A 22379-nucleotide genomic window follows, 5' to 3' on the forward strand; every position below is an offset into this window, starting at 1 on the left:
GAAGTACTGATGTCCCTCATCCCTGGAGATGGACCGGGGAAACTGAACTGCCTCTGAACCCAGAGATCATCCCTAAACACCTTTCAGTTATTCTCACATGGTCCTTCTTTTTAACAAGTGGAAAACTTTGAATTTCGTCGTTCAAATGAAAAGACCGTTGCATATTTATTTTTTAGTACACGGAAATCAATTAGTTACATTATACTAGGACTGACCAGAAAAAGGAATTTAATCCCAAATCAAGATGCAATGGGATATTTTGTAATTTTTATAATATTTTAAAAAATGCTTTACTTTGAGTACTATAAGGAATGTAAGCTAAATTGAGTCACTGCTTGAAAATTTTTATATCATTGAGATATGGCACCAAAAAGCTATAAATGGAAATAATACATATATTGGGAAATGCTGGTTTGACATCTATATTCCCAGTTATCTTTGCCTGACATGAATTACACAAAGACACATCTTCCATAGTCCTGGCTTCCTGGTGGAGCACCCCGTTCCTCTGTGGGGTTGCCGGTATCGTAAGGAGTTTAAAGGATTGCCCTGTGCGTAGGAATGGAAGACTTGGGTGCTTTGCATTCTCTGAAATCACCCTTAACACTAAGCACATTAAGGCCGCCTTCTTAATGATACAACCACGGGCTTAGAGTCTGCTTCTGCCTTAAGTCCTCTGAAAGGCACTTCTGCACCTTTCTCCTGCTAACAAGCTGCAAAGACACTAGTACATCTCTCCGTAAACGGCTTTCTATGGATTTCCAGAAAAACCTTCATCTTTGTAGCTTCCTACACACCTACAAGAGATTCCAACCTGCATGCATATCCCATGTCTGACTGCCCAGATGGTTGTTTTTGGTCTGGTACTTTCTTTCATCAAGATTTCATTGAGTTCATAGCTTCATCATGAAGGATTATTGGCCTCAAGCTTAAAAAGACTCATCAGTAGGCAGAGCCATGTCTTGTAAACAGCAAAGAGTGCTCACTAACAACCATCCCAGTTCTTAACCAAATCCCAAACATATTCTAAGGTCAATGTTCTATCCATCTGGTAGCACTGAATTCAATCTTCAATGCATTTTCTATTTTGAAACTCATGAACTTGTGTTTTACATACACATGTAAACAGAAATAATTCAAGAACAGCATCACTGGGCTCTGGTTTGTTGTGAAAACGTGACAACCACCCTGGAGCAAGAGGGTGCAGAAGACAGGAGTCTTCGGACGCCTCTGGGGAGTAGTGTGAGGAAATCCCAAAAGGAAGGGCAGTCTGCACAGTTTATACATAGTAGCAAAAAAAGGAAAATCTACACTCAAACAATTGTTTATGTGGCCTTGTATCTCATGAGTGCAAAGGTTTATTGGTCTAATTGAGACAATCCTCTTTTATAAGAATTCTTGCAAGTGAAAAATTCTCAAGAATTTGTGACCTACTTGGTTTACTTCCTCAGCAAGCTATTTATGAAAGAATTACACACTGTATCTATACGGAGCACTTTTTCCATACCTGTTTGCTTGCTTAGATAAAATTCAAGCTGCAGCCATGCGTGAACTTTTTTTTAAAAGGATTAAAAAAGTCAGTAACTTTTTTTTTATGCAACTCTTGTTTTCTTCTTGAATAAAGCCACAGGAAAACCATATAGCCAAAAATGCTTTATTTCACCATTAGCCATATAACCAATAAGCATAAAATGGTGGCTGTAATATTTTTGTTTAAAACAGTTCCAAACCCCAAGAAAACTATACTGAAAACATTAACCAATACTTTATGCCTATAAAAATAAAAAAGAAAAATGATACATTCAGTTCAAGAAATACCTACATTTTTAAACAATAAATTAAGCTTTGTAATATCAACATCAATTTACATTTCAAATGATTTAAAAGTACAGCTTAGGATACAAAATAAACTCTTTCCTTACCTTCCAAATATATCAAGTACATTCTTTTATTCCTTTCATGCACTGGCACCTAAGATCTCAGAAGAAGAAATTATAGAGTGTGACAGAAATAACCATTAAAAAAAAAATACCCAGAGTCATTGAATGGATATTATCTTCTAAGCTTTTTCTACACCTCTGACAAAAACACTAACTGAACATAAATGAAAATACAAACTTAGTGACTAGAATAGTGGAATATTTTGCAAAGCTTGCAATAAAAAAAAAAACAAAAACAAAACAAAACAACCAAAACCCCATCCAACAGAAAACTTTGGCTCTCCCAACTGTTATATAATTTATTTCAGTACTATTAGGCACATTTCTGTGTCAGTTACAATGAAGGTCGGTTTTAACCAATTATAACTTCTTGTTATGGATGCCTGGCAGATTTTCAAAGCCTTGGTAGGACTGTCCCGCTATTTGTCTTGTAGTTCTTTATTAAGGTTACACAATGAAGTGTGAAAACCTAAATAAATCACCTTCAGTACTCACTTCACAGGTCACTGCAATACAAGCATTGATCCCTGTAATTTATTTTGCAAAATCTGGATTTGAAATATATTTACACTTGAGCGCATATGTTAATTCCCCACCTAATTTCTGAAGACAGTAATTTAATTTCTATTAAAAACTAGGACAGCAACAGTTACACCAGGTTTTCATTCATGTATGCAAAGCTCTGAGTTAGAAGGGCACTGATCAAGAATAATTCCAACTGCTACCATGCTAACCTGCTGCTTCACTGAAGCAAACGAAGCCCGTGAAAATTAACACTGCTGAACTTTTTCTTTTCCTGGAATGAACGTAGGGCTTTGCTGTTCTTGCAGACTGATATAGACACGCTTGATCGTACTTTAAACTAGACTGCTCAGGTCAGATAATACAAACACAATCCCAGTAAGGTCAATATAGACCGCTGATTTACTACGCAGGCGTTCAGTCTCTTCCCTAAGGAAGAAAGCCCCTTCTCCTTCCGTTCTGCAGCAAGGACTTCTGAACCAGGGTTGCAACCAACCCTTCTCAAGAAAGTTGAGACATCAGTCAGGCAGTTAGGTCACTGTCGACTTCTCTCTGCTGAAGCGGCCGTACTGCTTACTAGTCGAGAACTAGTTTGGTTTATGACTACGTAAGATGAAGCCAGAGCAAAGAAGATACTCACTTCTAGCAGCCTGCTTTTTTTACAGATAAACTCTTTTTTTTTTTTTTCCTTGTAAAAGGTATAAGCCTGTTTTGTATAGATTTTGGTAAATGGCCCTTCTTTATTTGAAGATTCAGATTTTAATGTGGTTTTTCTTTTAAAGTATCAATTCTAGCTCAGCAGAAAACATCTTCCTACTTACAAAACAGTTATTCTGCAAAAGGCTGATCTCTTCGCATGTGTGGCAACCTCACTAGTTACCCAGCCACATTTGGGTTCTGTTTATGTTTCAGGAAAAGACACCAGATGAAGAGCCAAACTAATTTTTAGAAGGAAAATACTTCAGTTTTGTTTAACATTACTTAAAAGCACAAAACAGTAAATGAGGAGAGAGTTCAGCTTAAAATTATTTTCTAGGTCAGTTTGACAAAAATTAAATCTCATCAACAGTAGGGCTCTTTAGCAAAGAAATTGTTCCAAGAGAAATGATGCATTTAAAAACCAGAAAAGTGTTCTGCAAAGGGAAAAAACAAAAATCTTGCATTTCCAACCCCCATCTTGTCTGTTAAAAGCATTTTCATCCTCACAATTTTTAATTTTTTTTAAAAAAACCCCAGGTATTATCTGCCCTGAACAAAACATTTCCTACATGCTTTTTCAAAAGATCTTTATGATTTTTACCACTGTTAGCAGCAGTGTTTAAATTCCTCAGAGAGAAGCTCAGTTCAGGCTGGTCTGAACACCAACACTGCATCCTCAGCAGGTGTAGGTAACATCATATCTTAAGCAACAGCAACATCACTTGGCCTGTCTATGACAAAGCCAGATGTACAGTTGTGGGAAACCTTGAAGAGTTTTTATAAGGTAAAACAATGTCAGCTCAAGAAATGACTTCATGAAAGCCAAGAAAACAGAAGTTGAGCAACTAGCAGTAAACTGAAGCGTTTCATTAATGTCTATTAAAAATCAATGCTTTAATATTTTAAATAAGAATTTCATTAAAGATTCAAAACCTGCAGCTAATCTCAGAATAACACATAATCTAAGGCTCTTATCCAAATATCTTATCCAAGTAGTCTGCAACAAAATTAGGAGAGTCAATACACTCCCCATTCCCAAAGCCACCTCTTAAGATGATTTTTGTCTTTAAAAAAGAGAGACAATAGTTACTAGTCTCTTAATTACAGCCAAAACTAAACAGTGTCAGTCCACACAATTTGCTTTTTCCATGATATTCTTGGTCCTCAACAATTGCTCTTTATATCAGTAGTCAAATCACACCACTACTGTCACAGTATTAGCCTGAGCTGAGAAATGGTTAAGTCTATCAATATCACCTGCTACTCTTTCCTTTTCTTTTGGAGAAACTTTTTTTTTTAATAAAGACAACAAATTTCAGTGATTGTGGATACTATTGCTTGAAGCTTGTACTGAACAACTGGAACATTAAATATCTTAAAGTACACTAAACCGAAATCATATTGTATCAGATTGCTATATTTAAACTGTTAATATAACACTATTGTTAAAACAGACAGTCATCTGAGATGGCTTAACACTATCAGTGTCACAACTTAAATGCAAGAGAATCCATTTAATCAAAACATTATGTTTTATATAAAGAATTAATCATTCACTTGGCTTTGAACTGCCTTTGAACAAAATATTTCACGACAAAACTTTACCTTCCATATAGTGTCAATTAAAAAATGCTTTTAACCAAGTAGACTAATTGCAGGTTACCAATTGAAATACAAACATTTCCCAGCGCATGTTCTTTCTGGAAAGTCTTTATGTGAGTAAAATAAACTTGCACTTAAATGCTACATCTCAGGATATAACAATAAAGCCACTATCAGTGAAATAACTATGTTTAAATTCTAATTGATTGAATATGAAACATGCATGTCTATTTTCAACATTTTCAACCAGTGGACCATTTGTGCATTTAGTCCGACACATAAGAACACTACCTACAGGGAAGAACTTTTGTCCTGAAATGGTATCATACTATGCCTGTAATAAAGCAAATGCATAGTTCATTAGATATTTAAGAACTACAGTTCGTTTAAATATATATATATATTTCAAAAAAGTATTGCATAGTAGAAAAAAGGAAGGAAAGAAAGAGAACCAACTGTTAAAAAAAAAGTGTATATGAAAAGCTATTGCTAAATTCTTAGGTACATTTTGATTGCATATAATTTAGTACCAACACCTAAAAGACAGGATTATTGAAAGCAAAAGCCTGGATTACAAAAAAAAAAAGTTTTTGTTTTGTTTTGTTTTGCAAAACACCACCACTATTCAAGGTTTGGTTGTATTTTAATGATTCATATTTCACACACCCTGTTACACAAAAGGCATTCATGGTTTATGGAACCATTTCTCTTCTTTTCAATACATGGTAAGATCTGCCCCTCCCACCTCCGTCTCAAAAGTGTTCCGCTGTGCTATTTCTGAAGACACTCTGAATAGGCATTTTAGTTACTCCTGTATCAAACATAAAGCCACTTAGTTAAAAATTGTTTAGTTCTGAAGAATAAGTGTTAGTGTATTTCACAGTGATGAAACCTCAGAGGCTTATTACTCCCTCTTCATCCACTGCCATGCTAGAAATTTTGAATACTTATTGTCATGATCCCAGGCAAAAAAATCGAGGTTAAACTGTTTATGAAGGTTATACAGAATCTTGATTTCACAGCATTTTCTGCTATTTGCCAGTTGCTTGACAGTTAAAAATTTTGTGTTAGGAGTTTTAACTCCTATTATCCCCCTGCCCCAAAAAATCAACTCTGTCTTTTTAATTTCCTAATTCTTGTGGAAACAAAAGATGTTTTCATAATTATGCTTTCATTGCAAGATCAGATCTAAGGCATACATCATTTAGTGCAAAGTCATCACACACTACAGAGAGAAGACAAAACCCCCTTCATTCTCCCCTATGGACCCTACAGGTACATGTGCAAAACCCAGCAAGACTGAAATAAAGATGGACACAATGTACAAGATACTTGAGTAGTTAATATTTGCTCTATGGTTTTAAAAAAAACTAAATCAAATATTACAGAGATTACTATTTTCATAGCTTTGAGTAGTCTCTCGGTGGCCAGCAATTTCAAGCAAGTTATTAAAATCCAAGTAAGAGTTCACGAATGGTATTACTGAAACCATGTAAGTTCACCAGAATAAGAGCAGCATTCGTTGTCACAATATGACCATCATCATTTAAACACACACATACTAATGTAAGTCAAGCCTATACCATGTATCTTGAGAGTGGAGTTATATAAGGAATAAATTTACAGTGTTTTGGTAAATACATATTCAACATGAAGAAACATAAATAGTGACAGGAATATAGCAATAACCTTGAACACAAATAAACCATAAGCTTAATCAAGTGCTTCCATAAAAGAAACAGATGTCACAAAGAGATGCTCTAAATATTTTCTTACTATTTATTTTCTTGCTTTTTTTCCTCCTTGCCTTTTTTGAACTATTAATTGCAAGTCATGCCAACTGCAAGGGATGACTTTGAGACATGGGCACAACAAAACTTAAAAGAAAAATTAAAAAGGAGATGTTTTAACAGAGAGGCACGTGCGTAACAAAAGGGAGTCTTTTGTTAACCACCCAGCAGGCACAGATTCTTCAGTGCCCACTAATCCTCATGTGGGAAAGAGCCACTAAGTTTTCTCACTGCTCAATATTCTCTCTTACAGCAGCAGGCAGGCTGCACTTGCACAACACTTGCATTTTTCAAAAACACTTTTCCAAGCAACATGTGCATGTCCAGTATCATTTTACATTTGGAGTCACAGACATTGAGTGACCTGAGGCAGTTTAGCAAGTTAAGAGTGAACCAGTTATGGTCTCTTGCCTTCAAATCTATGTCCGATCATGCAAGAGGATAATGATCCAAAATATTACAAAACCTTCAGTGAAAGTGAGTTCTGGAATGCAGTACATAAGAATCAGCACAAACATATTCACCCTTCAACCTAATAAAGCCAAGAAGCTTCCCATGTTGCCAATTACCGTGCGTGTTGCAATTAGAACTCTTTTGATCAATAAATAGTAACCAGGTATCTTTACCTATAACTAATAACGTAATCTTAAAGAAAGGACCAAGTTCACTTTTCAGCTATCTCCTAGGGAAAAAACATAACCTTCTCGTAACATGAGAGATGCATATTGTACAGCTGTGGCAGTTTCTATAATGAAACTCCAGATATGAATGATAATATCCATAATACAAACCATAATTCTAAAATATATCTGAATATATGTGTGTGTGTGTATATCTCTCTCTCTCTCTCTAAAAAGAAAATTATCTAATTTTCTCTTTTATACACATATAAACATCCGGCTAATATGCCCCATAATTTTTTTTCCTTATTTAGGACTAATCTTTTAAATAATGGAGTTTTAAACAGCCCCTTATTTTTTTTAAAACAGTATTCAAAAATGAAGAACTATCTCAGGGTAATCAAAAAGCACACACAAAATAAATTAACATCATACAAATGTGGTTATATTGTTCAGAAAGTCCAATTCTCCCATTTGAAATGAAATGGAGACCAGTGTACCTTAGTGTGAATTATTCGTCAATGTACAAATTCATTCTCTCTTTCCACATAAATCTTCATGTGAATTTAGCTGCATTTCCATAAAGCAAGAAACACAGTAAATCCGCAGAACTCTTGCAAAAGGGAGCTGTGTTTCACTGGATAAGCGCAGTTTTTTGCTGAAGGGCAGCAAGTCAACATTTTATCACATCTGAACACTAGCAACACTTGTGCCCTTGTAAGCTTCACACCTTGAATTAGCAGCAACATATTTGATGGGTTCAGTAGTAATTTTTCTTCCAGTATTGGATTAGACTACTTTGCATATACAGTAAGTCAAAAGCCTAGTATTTGTGTGCAACATTAATCCACATTTACATCTGAGAACTTATAAATACACATGGAAACAAAGGCGACAGAGAATGAAACCTCATTTTAAGTTAAAATATTTCCAGTCCACATATAGAAACAGCAGTGAAAAACAAGTATAAAGGAGACAGACAGCAGAAACAGACGAAAAGGAGTACAATAACTAAAAATGTAAGAAGTAGGTCACTGTTAAAAGGGCAAGTTGCAATTAAAATTTATCAACAGAAGGTGTAGACTGTACCATCTGCATAAATGCAGCATTATTTTGCACGTCACATACAGTAGATGTGATTTCTAAGAAACATATTATAATAGCTGGCATACTAATAGATTTATGGTAACTGAATACCTAATTTCTCCAGCTCTTAATGTACAGTAGTTATACATTAGCCTTTAAAGCTCCTTGTCAGCCTTTTAGAAGTCAAGGTTACATTTCCATGATTATTTAGTGTCCCAACAAGACAGTTACAAATGTTCACCTTCAATAAGCTTTCATACAATACAATGATATTAAATACCTTCTTAAGCAGACTCATTTCAATGCTATGATTTTTTTTTTTTTGCTATTTCAAAGGAAACACAAGGACCTTTGTAACTTCCAAAGTGAAGGGTGTTTTAAGGCAGTAAAAGATATGTATTAAAGGTTTCCATGATTGTTTATGGTCATCTATGTGAATAAAACATATTACACACAATTGCTCTCATATTTATCTACATGACTTCGTTATACTGTACATGATTTCGCAATCTTCTTGAGAAATTTAAAGTGCCACAGTTCAAATGTGCTCATCTGTCTTTTCATGGGCTTCTAGTCCATTCTAGTTGCTTTCAGAAATAAGCCCTTGCTTTATTTAAAGAGCAGTCTTTTTTGGGGAAAAAAAAGAGTTCATCCTTCACTGCTGTGCTAACTGGAATCCAGTGGTCGAACAAATCCTTCTTTGTAAACACGAAGAATAGCTTCACAAACAAATTTGTACTGACTCTGTATAAGAAAGAAAAAACAAAAACATTTAAGGATGATTAGTTAAACTCATGATTATACAGTCGTATTGAATAAGATTAAGAGTCCCACCGCTTCCTTTTCTCTTGGTCAATGGCGGGAGAGGACATACAAAGATGGAAGGAGAAAATCCAAGTCTCCTGGCTGTGTCACAGTAAACAAAGGTAACATTTACTCTTCTTTGAAGGACAAGCATTAAAAGTCTCACACCAATGGAAACACAATCCCCAAATATGAAAGAGCACATGCTTAAATTTCAGGTAATACGATTTATTTGTAAAAGCTATGCAAATGTATATGATTCTTCTGACTAAGTTTAACTAGTTATTTATGTTCTTTATACATCTCATCTATTTTTTGGTAGTTATCTGATTATTACAAGTATTCTAACCTTGCCAATCCTGCAGTTACATATTACTGAGCACATTGAAGTTACGGGACCAAAAACACATTTAAAGTTACCGTAAAGGATATATAGGTCCAAATGCCTTGCTAAAAACTTCTCTTTTTTTTTTTTTTTTTGGTTTTAAAACCACCTACACTATTGCAGAAGATGGAATCACTTTATTTTCAATTTGTGATCAGACCACACACCTCCTTTGGTAACATAACGGGATCAAAAACTTTGGAATGAATATATTTGAAGAGTAGCAGCCACATTAATTCTTCTGTCACCCAACATTTTGAGCTCATTTAGTTCTTACGTCTTTACAAATTAGATTAGTGCTTCTTTTCTGAATTACACTATTACAAAGACTTCTATGATCTTGTGATGTATCTATTTGTTATGTGCACTTAGCCTGTGAGCTTCTTTCTGAAAAGTGATATAAGGAGACATTAGCAACAGGACTAGTGCAGAACTAAAAATCCACATAGCCTGAATAAATTTATATGACTAACACAATCCTGAGAACAGAAGATAATGAAAATTTAAAAGAAGTTACAAAGATCAAAGCATACCTCTCTTCTTCTCTGAAAGTATTTTTCACTATTGTCAAAACCCCAAAATGAACACCTTTCTCCAAAGCTCCATGTCATATGTTCAGAGAAGTGCAGCTTCGCGTTTTCTAAATCCTTTTTAACATCTTTAGAATGTTCTCCCTGCTGCCCTCGTATGTCAGCTCTCATCAACTCCACAGGAGCATCTGGAAACATTCCCCCAATATCTCCCAAAGGACAGGGCTAAAAGATAACACTTGGACTGTGAAGGACCTTAGGTTGCATTTAAACACTAGTAGTTAGGAAAGTTATTCTTGTCCACAGCCTGCAATAAGTACAGAAAAACTTAAGGAAAACCGGGGGATGGAAATTAATTTTCTGCATCTCAATTTTCCTGCCTTTTCTTTCAACCCTTCAGTCAATTACTCCCACCTTCAATATCACTCTGTTCTTTTGTCTTTATTTCTTAATTACCATGACTTTTCTCTTCATTGTTATCGGCATTTGCATATTTCTACTGACTGAACAAGCCAAGTGTGATATTTAGCGCTCTGTTCAATACTTCTGTTAAATTCTGTGATCAAGTTACTGAACAAAGAAGAATGAGCACTTCAGCATTGCTTCCTCTGACTCAGACTCTGACTACTTGTTTTCTTTGCTCTTATCTGTTGCATGTATTCTTACTGCGCACTCAGCTGGTAACTAGTTCTATTATGTATGTCCTAAAGCACTGCTTTCTGTATTGTTTAATATCTCTAACTTCTCTTTAATGGAACATAGTGGTTAGTTTTTCTTTTTTAATTTTAAAATGAAAGTCCATACAGTTACATAAATTTTGTTGTAGCTTTATTACTTTGGTCAAAGCTTTTATTTTGCTGTTCCTGATGACCAAATTACAGGTCTTTGAGAAACTACATTTTCACATGATTAACAGCAGACACTAAACTGACCAGTTAATAGCTCTGATGAGTCCATACTTACTGAGCATGTCCTGTCTGATATTAATTCACAGCATGCATCTGGCTATGTGTATCATCTTGGAACTGGAGCACACACGCTATCCCCACAGGGCAGCTGAACAGGCTTTGGGCAAGGCTATTACTACTAAACAATCCCTCTATTACAACTTAACAATCCCTAACAGCTTCTCCCAGAAGCCCTAAGCTGAATATCAAATATGAGCAGTGGGGCTAGCTGGAATGCAGGCATGGGAATGCGACAGAGCACCCAGGATAGATCAAAATGTTAACAGGCGGCTCTTTGGTATTCTGTTTTCTCACAGTTGAGTGCTTGCTTCTGTGTGTCATTTACGGCACAGTATGCCAATTCTGCTCATTGGCTTTTCATGAGTATCTGCATACTTCAGAAATAACAAGTGAATTTAGTTTCACAGTATTGCTGATACAGATCATTCCTCTCCTGATTGTGCTGCCAGTGAACTGTGGAACAGCAAGCAAAGAATCCTATTTTAGATACTCAGTTTTCCACGCTCAGGGTCTGATTGTCAGTGTATTTATCACTATTCCCCATATTCTTCAGTTACATCAAACTGTAGAGTGCAAAGACAATTCCTGCTAATGTAACAGGAGGCATTCGGCCTTCTGGCAAGCTAAAGTTTACTTCAGGTTCTCATGTCTGATTCTCAAAAAGACAACCATTTCTAGAAAGTTTAAGGCTGAACTTGCTCAGCTCATTTTAGAAACTGAGGGGCAGAGACAGGTACAACTCTGAAAATCAACATTCAGCTTCCTTAAACTTGAGGCTAGTGCTTCTCATCTCATGACATCCTTCATCATAAGCTCAGCTTCCATTTCCGCAAGGAACAGGCAGAGGACTATTCAGACAACTCCTTCCTCAACCATACAGTCCCGAGGCACTTCCAGAGAGTGCCCTCGCAATGAACAAGAGTCCCAGCAGCATGCGTGAACAATCTCTGCTCACAGAGCACTCTAATATTACACAAGCAACCGTAATTCCTGACACTTTCCCACCCTTTGATAATGTCAGACTTTTCCCCCATCTAGTCAGTCATAATGCTAGCTCCTGCAGTCATTAACCTGTTAATAAACAGAATTTGTCTTCTCAAACTATTTCCTTCCTTCCTTTGATCAAGTGGAAACCAAGGCATTTTCTTTTGAAGATGAGAGACAGAAATGCCCAATTCAACTGTTGATTTTGTGGGGCTAAATCCCTTTACTTCCATTTGTCGCAGGGCATTTAGCTCTCTGAGATAACCCACACTTAATATTCTGTCATACAATCTCTACTGAAAAAAGTAGAACCTCCCGCCCTTTATCCTTGGTCTCTAACATCAATATAATGATTTCCAAAGCTGACACAAAATTGCCCTCATGACCTCAAATTGTCTTTGAACCACTTTCACCTTAAAATCACCTTCTACTTTCATATTTCAGTTATTGATACCACCCAACTTTTCCTGAATTTCATTCTTGCCTTTTGTTTTTCCAAACTGGAGTAGTGGCACAATTTTAAAAAATACATATATTTCTACTCCTAAAACGGCCTCTTGAAAAGCTGCTTCCTCTCTTCAAATCGTACCACAAAACCTTTAATTTTGCCTCCAGTCTAATAACTTCATAGAAGGCTCTGTACTATAATGAAGAGCAAAAAAATATTCTAGCTTCTTGCAGAGAATTTAGACAAAGGACCACGAACAGATGATTTGTGCAAGTCTGACGTTGTGCATTCTAACTATTTAAATATACAGAAATCACCTTTTAATGGCTAGGTAAGAAATATTTACAAAAAAGTTAAATACACACCACACAAGCAAAGCAGCCTTTGCCACCATGCTACGTCATGCTAAAATGTAGGAAGCATGAGATATAATGGCAACCGAAGACTTATACAACTAGATAATTTAAAAAATGTTGGCTCTGTTTTAAAACCAGACAAGTACAGTATATGTACAGAAAATGAAGCTTCCTCTCCATGACTTACTGATGTTTGCACCATCATAGCTCGCTGGTCTCGCATTTTTCGTACAATATCCAGCGGATAAACAGGTTGGTTTCTTTCAATTAAGCACATGGCTGTTTCCATAGTGACCAATACACCAGTGCGACCGATTCCAGCGCTGCAAAATGTAACAGAGAAGTGGTCTATAAAATTAGGTTTTTGCAATGCACCAGATTCATATCACAGTCTTAATACTAGCATTCTAAATAGCCTTAGAAATTACAGGAAGACCTTAATAAAATTAGAAGAGTGCAAAGCCTATCTGTAAAGCAACTTCAGCGATATTTCATGTCAATTACTAAAAAAAAAAAAAAAGAATTTTTATATAAATAAAACTAAAACTTCACTTAAAGTAAATGTATTTTTAACAACTATAACTGCTTACAAATCTAAACGTCCTGGTTTGGTATTTTTTACTAAAAAAGGTAAGCATTAATTGACTGCTCTTTGACAGGCACTTGAACAGTAGAAAAAGAACTTTGCAGTACCATTCAAAATGAGGTTACAAGAGTGGTAGAGGATGAAAATGGAGACGAACTTACATTGCAGATTATCAGCTCTGCAATAATTATGTGACTAAGCCATTTCACCAAAAGGTTGCAGGAGAAAGGGAGAGAAAAGAAACTCGTCCTTTAGATACAACACCAGTGCCTCTGTCGTCAACAGTGAACACTGGTATCGCAGTTTAACATTTTAGTCTAACTCAAGGAATCTCCTGTCTTGCAGACAAACTTTTCAAAGCAAATTCTTATTCTAAGGCTGAAGCAAAGCTCTAATCAGAATTTTAAAACACAAGTACCTGCAGTGAACAAGGACCGGCTCATTCTCTACTCTCTTTGGCCTCATACAGGTCACAAACTCCAAGAAGTCCATGGAGTCATCAGGAACACCATGATCAGGCCAAGCAACGTACTGGAGATGGGTGACGGTGTGTTGTTGTTCTGTCTAAAATACAGTAAAGTTTTCAAAAAGTGTTCAGTGTTATGACTTGTGTACTGATGTTTACTAGGTACAAGTCATACTTTTCACAGTTAAGTGTATTCTGCAGATGCTGTAAGATGCATATGATGCAGAAAATGTTTGTCTTTTTAAAATTCAGAATGAAGTATGAACATGTAATCCTTAGAAAGCAGGCAAAAGGCATAACATTTTCTAAATATATGAGGTACCAAGTTAATCTTCTGTGATCTAAACAGATTTTAATGTTTTGAATTTATTGACTCTAGACCTATTATACCTTGACACCAATGATTCACCTGAGGAAAAATGCTACAATACTTATGTGTAATAGAACTATATAATAGTTTAGAACAGGTTAGAAGAAACAGCTGAAAACAGCAGAAGGACTATTAAGAACAATATCAAAATAACTGGGGTCTGGGGCTACACAAGATCTATTCTAAATCGGTATGTCTGTGTGTACTTAGAGATTCAGTTATAAAGTTGCCTACAACTTTTGCTAAGTCTGGTTTCTGTTAGAAAATATATATGTTGTTCATACATACGTGTTCATTGTACATATAGTAATGACTTCTGTATGAACCACAGAAGGATATTTTTCTGTATGGAAGCAATATAATTTGTTAAAAGATTCTGTTGTATAAAGAGCTCTTCCTTTTTTTCATTCAATTATACCTAAAAACCTGATTTTACAGAAGTTCTTTCAGTTTAGCTTTTTGTTAACTTTGATTATGAAATCACTCAATCATCTTTGTATTCAGATTGAGCTCAACTGCTATGTTACAGAGGCAACTAATGATTAGGGTGGGAAGGAAAAAAACCTAAGATACTCCTGAGTTCTGCAGCATCATGCAACGAGGACGTCACTCTACAAATTGAGACAAGTCTTCATGTTCCTTTATTTCTTCTGCATGTTTAGCAACAGTTAAACTGTCAGCTGCATTTTATCCATGTTCATTACTAGACTTAACATTTGACACCCTACTGAAATAAACCTTTCCTTTATCACTGTAGTAGTCTAAAAGCTGGCCTCTCCCTAGTGGTCCACGCAAGAACATTTTCATGATGCTAGTGACTTTAAAAGGTTTTTTTCCTTTTCTCTTAAATGCACAGCTACTGAAATACATGACCTGTTTTAAATGCCTTCAACTGTTTGCTTTCCTCTTCCAGTTGAAGTGGTTCCACTCCCAGGGAGCAGGCTAGTAAGATATAGAAGACAGAATAACTACTGCCTATGTACCAAGTAGAGTCCTAGGAAATGCATTTATTCCAGTCAAAGTAATTGCAGAAATTTACAGTTGCCTCCAGGAAGATGAAGATAAACAACACAGCTCAGACTTTGCTTCTTAAAAGCAGAGCCTGAGCGATCACAATTTAAAGGTCTAGCATAAGGCCCAAGTGGACAATGTAATCTAGCGTTAATGACCAAGCTCGCTGTAATACAAATTGCATTGGGATCTATCATACAGGTCATCAAAAGACCCCACAGTGACTGGGATCTCTCCAAGAAAAAGCATGGCCTTTTTCTACTCAGCTTTGCTGCCACTATGTAGGTGAGCTTGATCAAATGATTACACTTCAAATTTTTCTGAAATGCCACAGATTGAAAAAATACAAAAGCATGACAAGAACATGTCATTAAAAAGTCCTCTTTTGCAAATTTGCGCATGCTTTATCAGAACCTCTTCAAAAGGGAAATGAGATAAAGCAGCAATTACATGTAACAGTTTGAGCTGATTCTCTTAAATCAGAGACATTTGAATTACAGCATTCAGGTGAAACAAAGACTTGATTCATTCTAAAATTATCCAAGAGTGAGTATCCAGTCACTGTCCATGTGCATCAAGAACTTCAAGCCATGTGTCATGGATAAGTGCCAGTGGCACAGTTGAGAACCACTGACACTAATCTGTAGCATGAAAAAACATTTTACAAGCTCAGAAAAGAGAATGCAGTTAACTTAGTTTTTATTTACCAGTAATCCAGGCTCAAATACAGCGAGTTGCATATTTTTTTTTTAAATACTTCACAGACAAGTGCAACAAGCATGTTACACAAGACTTATTTTGAGTAAAGAGCATGCTGTTAGCCCTCGGAGCTGCTTCTTTTGGTGTGAACATCTTCATTTTCTATTACGTGCCCTATTCATCCCTAGAGACCAACAGACCTGTTTGTTAATTATGTCAGGTATGCCTCAAGCTTCCGTATAGTTTTCTAGTTATCTGTGTTTTGATATATCAGCTTTGATTCTTTTGGTTGGGCTTTTCTGAGGTGATTCAAATTGTTAAAACTTGACCATTACATCACTCGCTTTTCAAAATGCACCAGTATTTTAAAATACCTCATTTTTTATTAATACCTTAAACATATTGTAAAACAGTAGTTCTATTCACATATGTTAGAACTAGTTTTTTCAATTCTAATACTTTTATATCTCATGCAGAAGACATAAAATCAATACTCTAATGAAGTCCACATTTTTTTTAAGATATTTAGTGGTTTGGTTTTTTAAATATAAAATCTTCAAGTCTTTACATTCATAATGAAAGTCAGCCTTTAAATTCAGAAAAATGTCAGCCAAATACCATCACACATGGAACTAACTTGCACTAAAAGATCATGACAGTAAAATCTAGCACTCATACATGAAAAAAAGTTCTAGAATTATAATTATTGGGCTCATAGTTAGCCCCACTGTACATGTCCTATTAAGAATACTTATTTTTTAAACAGACTGTTTCTGCCAGAGCCTGCTTTTTTGTACAAACCTGGTAAGGGAAAATAAACAGGTAGCTTCTCATTATACTCAAGTTGCTGTCCAAACCATTATTCTCTGCAAGTCATCTTAAATAGTTTCCACAAAATTTTTTTTTTTTGCAGTGAGATTTTTCCATGACAGTCATTATTGTAGCATCCTACTGACTGATAAATGTAGAATTTCTCTTTATAAAATCTTGACTTTATTAATACTTTTTTATAAACCTAGACTTACAGAAAGTGAAATGACAAGAGTTGCTCACGACTTGGTTGCTATCTTTCTATCTTTGCCTAACCCGACATTATACATATTGTTGTTCCAAACATATTTAATAGTTTTTGCACTCACATGGACTGATTTCAATTGAATTTATGTATTTGGTATTTACACAAATCAGCTTAACGGTGGATTCAAAAAAATGAATCCAAACAACTCTCAGACTCCATTGACACTTCTGGATTAAGTAATTTGCCCAGATTATCATCATCCATTTGGCCAACATTTAGCTGCTTCACAGTGTTGACACACATTTACTTGGCAAGCAATTACAGAGGTCTAAGACATCATATCTGTCCCAAGTTATCTGTTACTGTCCTTCACATAATGGTTAGATGTCAGCAAAAAAAAAAAAAAAAAAAAAACACCCCAGAGATGTACCTGTACCTACCCCTCCTATGCAAGTGCACAACATCTTACTGCAAATGCAACTTCATTGTGGTTAAGCTAGCATCCTGGATTTTCCTCAGGGTGAAAACACGTGATCCTTTTCTAATAAGTCAGCCATTGGGATTGCAACTCCTGACAAAGTTAAGGGCTGTCAGAGGTAGTGCCTTAAACGTCTGCTGTAACACTTGAAAAACAACCTCACTGTAAAGACCTTCAGCCACAAAAATATCCATTCTTCATCTTTCTGCAATTTTCAGAATTGCTTATTATATTTACACCAAAAGGTGGGCTTCCTTGTTTCATTCTCCTAAAATGACTCTCCCTGATTAATAAAAGAATAGGGTGTTCCTCAGAAAAACAACAGATATAGCTTAGAATGATAATATTATATAGAAAGAAGGAAATTTAGGCTTGTAAGGTCAACCTTAATTTTGACTTTTCTTAAAATCCAAGCAATTTATCTTGCATTTCACCTTTTCATTTAATGTGCCTTTTGGTCTAGGTTATAATATAATCTTCAATTAAAAAAAAAAAAACAAAGAAAAGAAATTTCACCATGTAGAACTACATTAACCTTGAAATGGTCCTTTTATCTTCTAAGCAGGAAAAGGTAAGCTCTTCGCTAGTGGGCTTCACAAATATAACTTGAAAGCTGAGACTCAGTGATCAGGGTTAAAGCCTAGTTTCTGAAGAGCAGATACTTCGGCAGTGGCATTTAGCATTTCATTGCAGCACTGTTCCCACCTCATTATGCTCCTGTACACCCTTGCTATAAAACTTTTAATCTACCTTTGTTCTTTAGCTCTTTAGTATTCAAAACCGACTCGTTTTCTTCTGCTAGGAGTACTTGACAAAACAGAACATTTTCAGTGCAGATACTTTTCAGAGAAGCCTTTAAAATACCTCTGCAGTGCGACAGGTCTGTTCAAGACAATTATGACATGGTCAAATTTATACAGACTTCTTTGGAAAGAGAAAATACAAGGTCTTGTTTAACGTGCAGAAGCAAAAGTTTCAGTGAACCAGTCTGAGAATCTTCAACATGAGCAAACTCAACATTTCCTCCCACAAACTGTTGCATAACATGTATCTGGCAATCTTCAAATGGCATGGGAAGTCTGAGCCCAAACAATTAAGACGTGTAAAAATTACAGAGATTCTATGTTCAGCTGTTTATAGCTGAAAGTGCTAGCAGTATAGTCATTTATGTTGCTGCTTTTGTTTCATCTAATACGAATTTAACACAGTCACTGGAAAGCCTACATGCTGGTCACTCATAAACAGAAAGATACCAGTCATTCTTCAACTTGCAATTTTACCTCCCTTCAGCAAACAGCAATACCCTTCCTTAGTAAAATAATTTATGCTTAATTTTTAATTTGTTTGAATTGCTGCATCAATTTATTTTCTTTGTCTCCAAACCATCCTTTCCATCATTCTGACATCCATGGAATGTGATAGCCTTAAAATTTAAAAGAAGCTTCTCTCCCCAAATCTCTCTACTTCCAGTGTCATTGTCTGCACATTCGTGCTAAACAGTCCACATTATGACACAAGGAATTGTCTTAATTAACTACCTTGACCTGCGTTGTTTACAAGGGGTAAGTGCTCTCTTGTGCTCACTCCTCATTCATTATAGCAATGGTATAACTTGTCTTTAAAGGATGAAATGCAAACAATTTTTAAACATCATGAATTTTTTTTCTTTTTGTTTGAATGGTTTATTTTATTTAATAAAAGAAATCAGGTGGGAGAATGACAGGACACTTCAGAAACGACTAACTAGGTGTGGCAACAACTAACATAAGATGTGGCAGAACGAAAACCCCAAAACTTGCAAAATTACTGTTCTTCAGAGTTACATGAATAATAAGCAAGTATCATCTCCACAGCCTTGCTAAGTTCCACGGCTGTGTTCTAGTGACACTTAAACTGAAATCAAGAAAAAAGCTTCTTTAAAGGCAAGGAAAAATGGGAAACCATCTGAATAAAATTGGAGAGATTTAATCTGTAATGATACGTTGCAGGGCAATTATCTTAAAGGGAATCGAATGAAAGCTTGCTTCAGGCTTCCCATGCTATTTTTTCAGTGATTAAAAAGAAATATTTATCTTGTTTCACAAAATACTGTACCATGTGATGAATTTTGGACTCACACTACACCATTTCTTTCCTTTGGTCTGTTTGTTCTGGTCTCCAAAGTGTTCTGAAGCTTTTTAAAAAAATTAACTAAAAGTCCAACCCACAACCTCAAAAAACAAACTTTATTTGCTCTTCTTTTATTTTGCTACAGGATAGCTTTCAATGTTGGTCTTGAAAAGAAAAGGCAGGAAATTAATCCTTATTTCATTTCATGAGGCTTTGAAAGGTTACAAATATTGGTTTGTAATTCTAGTTTGCTGATCTTCAATTACAGGCAAAGCAGCACACAGTTAAACTGCATCAGAAAAAACCTAAAAAGTTTCTTGTTTCTCAAGTCTTCTGAATATACATGAACAAAAGGCCAAGGGTATCATTTCATAAACTACTCTTTTGAGCTCTTTTCCCTAAAGGCAGATTTTAAATCTGTGCAACTTAATTCACAGGAAACTCTTTCACAAATATGCCTTTCCGACAGAAATCAAGTCTCCTGTGAGTTTTGAAGCTTTATCTATCTTACTATTAAAAGCTACCTGTCTTCATAAAGACCAGTTCAATGATGCTCACATTAGCTCAGGGAATAATAAAACCTTGGTTCAAATTCAGATGACTTTTTATATATTCTTCAAAGAACAGAACAACAATATCTGTGAGAGGTAGTACATATAACTAGGAGATACTTCAGTGTTTCAGAGTCCTTTCTCTATGTTTTAACAAGATAGAAGGTTTTTTATTTCCACCTGAAAGGCCAAATGCAGAGAGCTATCAATTATTAGGGTCATATTTTTGCTGTATGAGATAGCTCAATGTTGAATGTTCTTTTGACTGTAGCTCTTCATTTAAGTGTACAAACTTGCCTTTAGTGAAAAAAAAAAAAATTAAAAACCCCTCAAAAAAAACCTTCTCCTCACCACAACAAACACACATCCACCTAGGACTAGCTTTAGCATGCTTTTGTCTAACCTAGATGAAATCTATGCAGGCATACACTTTTGCATTAGAAACAATATCCTCAACTGAGATTTGTCACGAGACAACTTATGCAGCTGAAGATCCTTCTAACTTTCACATCTGTTAACATGTCTACAACAGCACACTATATTCTCACACAACCTTTATTTCAAAAAGAATTAACATGTATTTAAAAAAAAAAAATTGCTTGCCCCGTTCTTATCAGGATTTTGACTTATCACATGCTAGTAAATAGTCACCTGAAGTGAAAACACATACTAAATACAGTCACTGGTGAATTTACTCAAAAGTATGTATCAGTTTGATAACACTAAGCAAGAAAAAGAACAAGTATTTGAACAGAGTAAACTGAATTTTACAAGAAGCATTAGCTAACCACAGTTAATTGGCAATCAATTAATTTAAGTGACTGGGACTAAGGTTATCTACATATACTCTGCAGTACTGCTTTAATGAGGTTAATTTCTTCTGTGCTGACATTCAGCTTTATCATTTACAGATTAATTGTCTGAAAAACAGAACCAAAAATCATGCTTCTCTCTGCCTGGGTGGTTTCTCATAGCTAGAAACTGAAACACTGTAAACCATCTTAACTGAAAAACCTTTAAGTACTGGCATCTCACATGTTTATGACTACAAAGGAAATCTTAATCACATTAAAACAAATTTGGATGCACTATCAAGTGATAGATTCAGTTACAAATTTATGAGACTAAAGGATTGATCATCTTGCTGTAGGAACATCAATGAAACGTTACACTTTAAAACAGATACTCCCTTTTTCTTACTACTAGCAATTCTAGTAAAAGTAAAATCTAATTAATTATACAGAAGTTTAAAATATTGACTAGTATTGGAACTGTAAATTAGCATTTGGTCAGTACACAGTGATTTCTTACACACGTATCTTATGATAGCACAAACCCTTCATCTTTTTATAAAATACTTGTGAGCATAGAATTTTGGAAAGGAGATGAAGAGGGAAATGGCTAAGAAATGTAGGACAACTTACAAACAAAAGCCAAACGTCATACCCTCTATTCAGGTTGTGGGAAGTCTAGATGTAATCTGAACACAGATTTCACAACACAAGCTGATATGCAAGAAGTATTCCATATATTTAACATCCTTTTTTCTTTATAACCCTGCCATTAGCATAAAGTATTAACAGCTAAGGAACATAAGTACCTTACATAAATTGAGCACATTTCAATTGAGATATATAAGGATATTTTCCTCTTAAAAATATGACTAAAGATGATGAAAAGAAGCTGGTGAGATCCTGTATCTTCTCTCAAAATCACACTGTTACAATTCACTTTGTTAGCTGTTCTAGTTACATGTGCCATTAACCAAGTGACCCATATTTCGTCCTTGAAAGAGCACAGTTACTTAGAAAAGACTCTCATTGAAAATTTAAATACTTGTGAGGAGTCAGTAACTGCAAAATTGTTTACAGAAAAGCACTAAGCTTTTTTTATGAAGCTTATTACGGTACCTGTGTCATAATGAATTGATGTATTATAGAACTTCAAAAAGTATGTTTTTGAAGAAGCTCTAAAGAAATAATCATACTATGTTGATTCGTATAGTATATACATATTTGTTTTATAAATATGTCTGTGTATATATATATTTACACACATGTGTATTCACAGAAATTACATGCTCAGACACAGAGTCTGTATCTACCCATATATACATATATTCATTCAGCTTGCTTGGGGATAATTAAAGATAACGGGCACTTACCTCAACATTTGTAATCACCATTTCTCTAACAACATAAGCAATGGTACAATCTTCAGAGTGGCATCTGACACGAAAGCTGCCATATTCCATTACATCTGGTGGATCAGGCCAATACTGATGACATTTGGTCTGTAAAGAAAATTAAGCACACATCAAGACTTTACACATTTCACAGAATCACAGAAACACTAGG

At 35.3% G+C, this 22379-nt stretch overlaps 1 protein-coding gene across 1 annotated transcript; it reads right to left on the reverse strand.

Annotated features, from left to right (window-relative positions):
• Positions 1-8319: 8319 nt before the first annotated feature.
• Positions 8320-22315, reverse strand: LOC104615854 (tyrosine-protein phosphatase non-receptor type 3-like; the record flags this gene model as incomplete). The annotated part of the gene is made up of 4 exons (XM_010284651.1): positions 8320-9003; positions 12922-13057; positions 13739-13884; positions 22187-22315. Coding segments are annotated over 4 exons (489 nt in total), but the record flags the coding sequence as incomplete, so codon positions are not given.
• Between the last annotated feature and the right edge of the window lie 64 nt (positions 22316-22379).

This window comes from Phaethon lepturus, unplaced genomic scaffold, assembly GCF_000687285.1.
Source record: "Phaethon lepturus isolate BGI_N335 unplaced genomic scaffold, ASM68728v1 scaffold31973, whole genome shotgun sequence".
NCBI lineage: Eukaryota > Metazoa > Chordata > Aves > Phaethontiformes > Phaethontidae > Phaethon > Phaethon lepturus.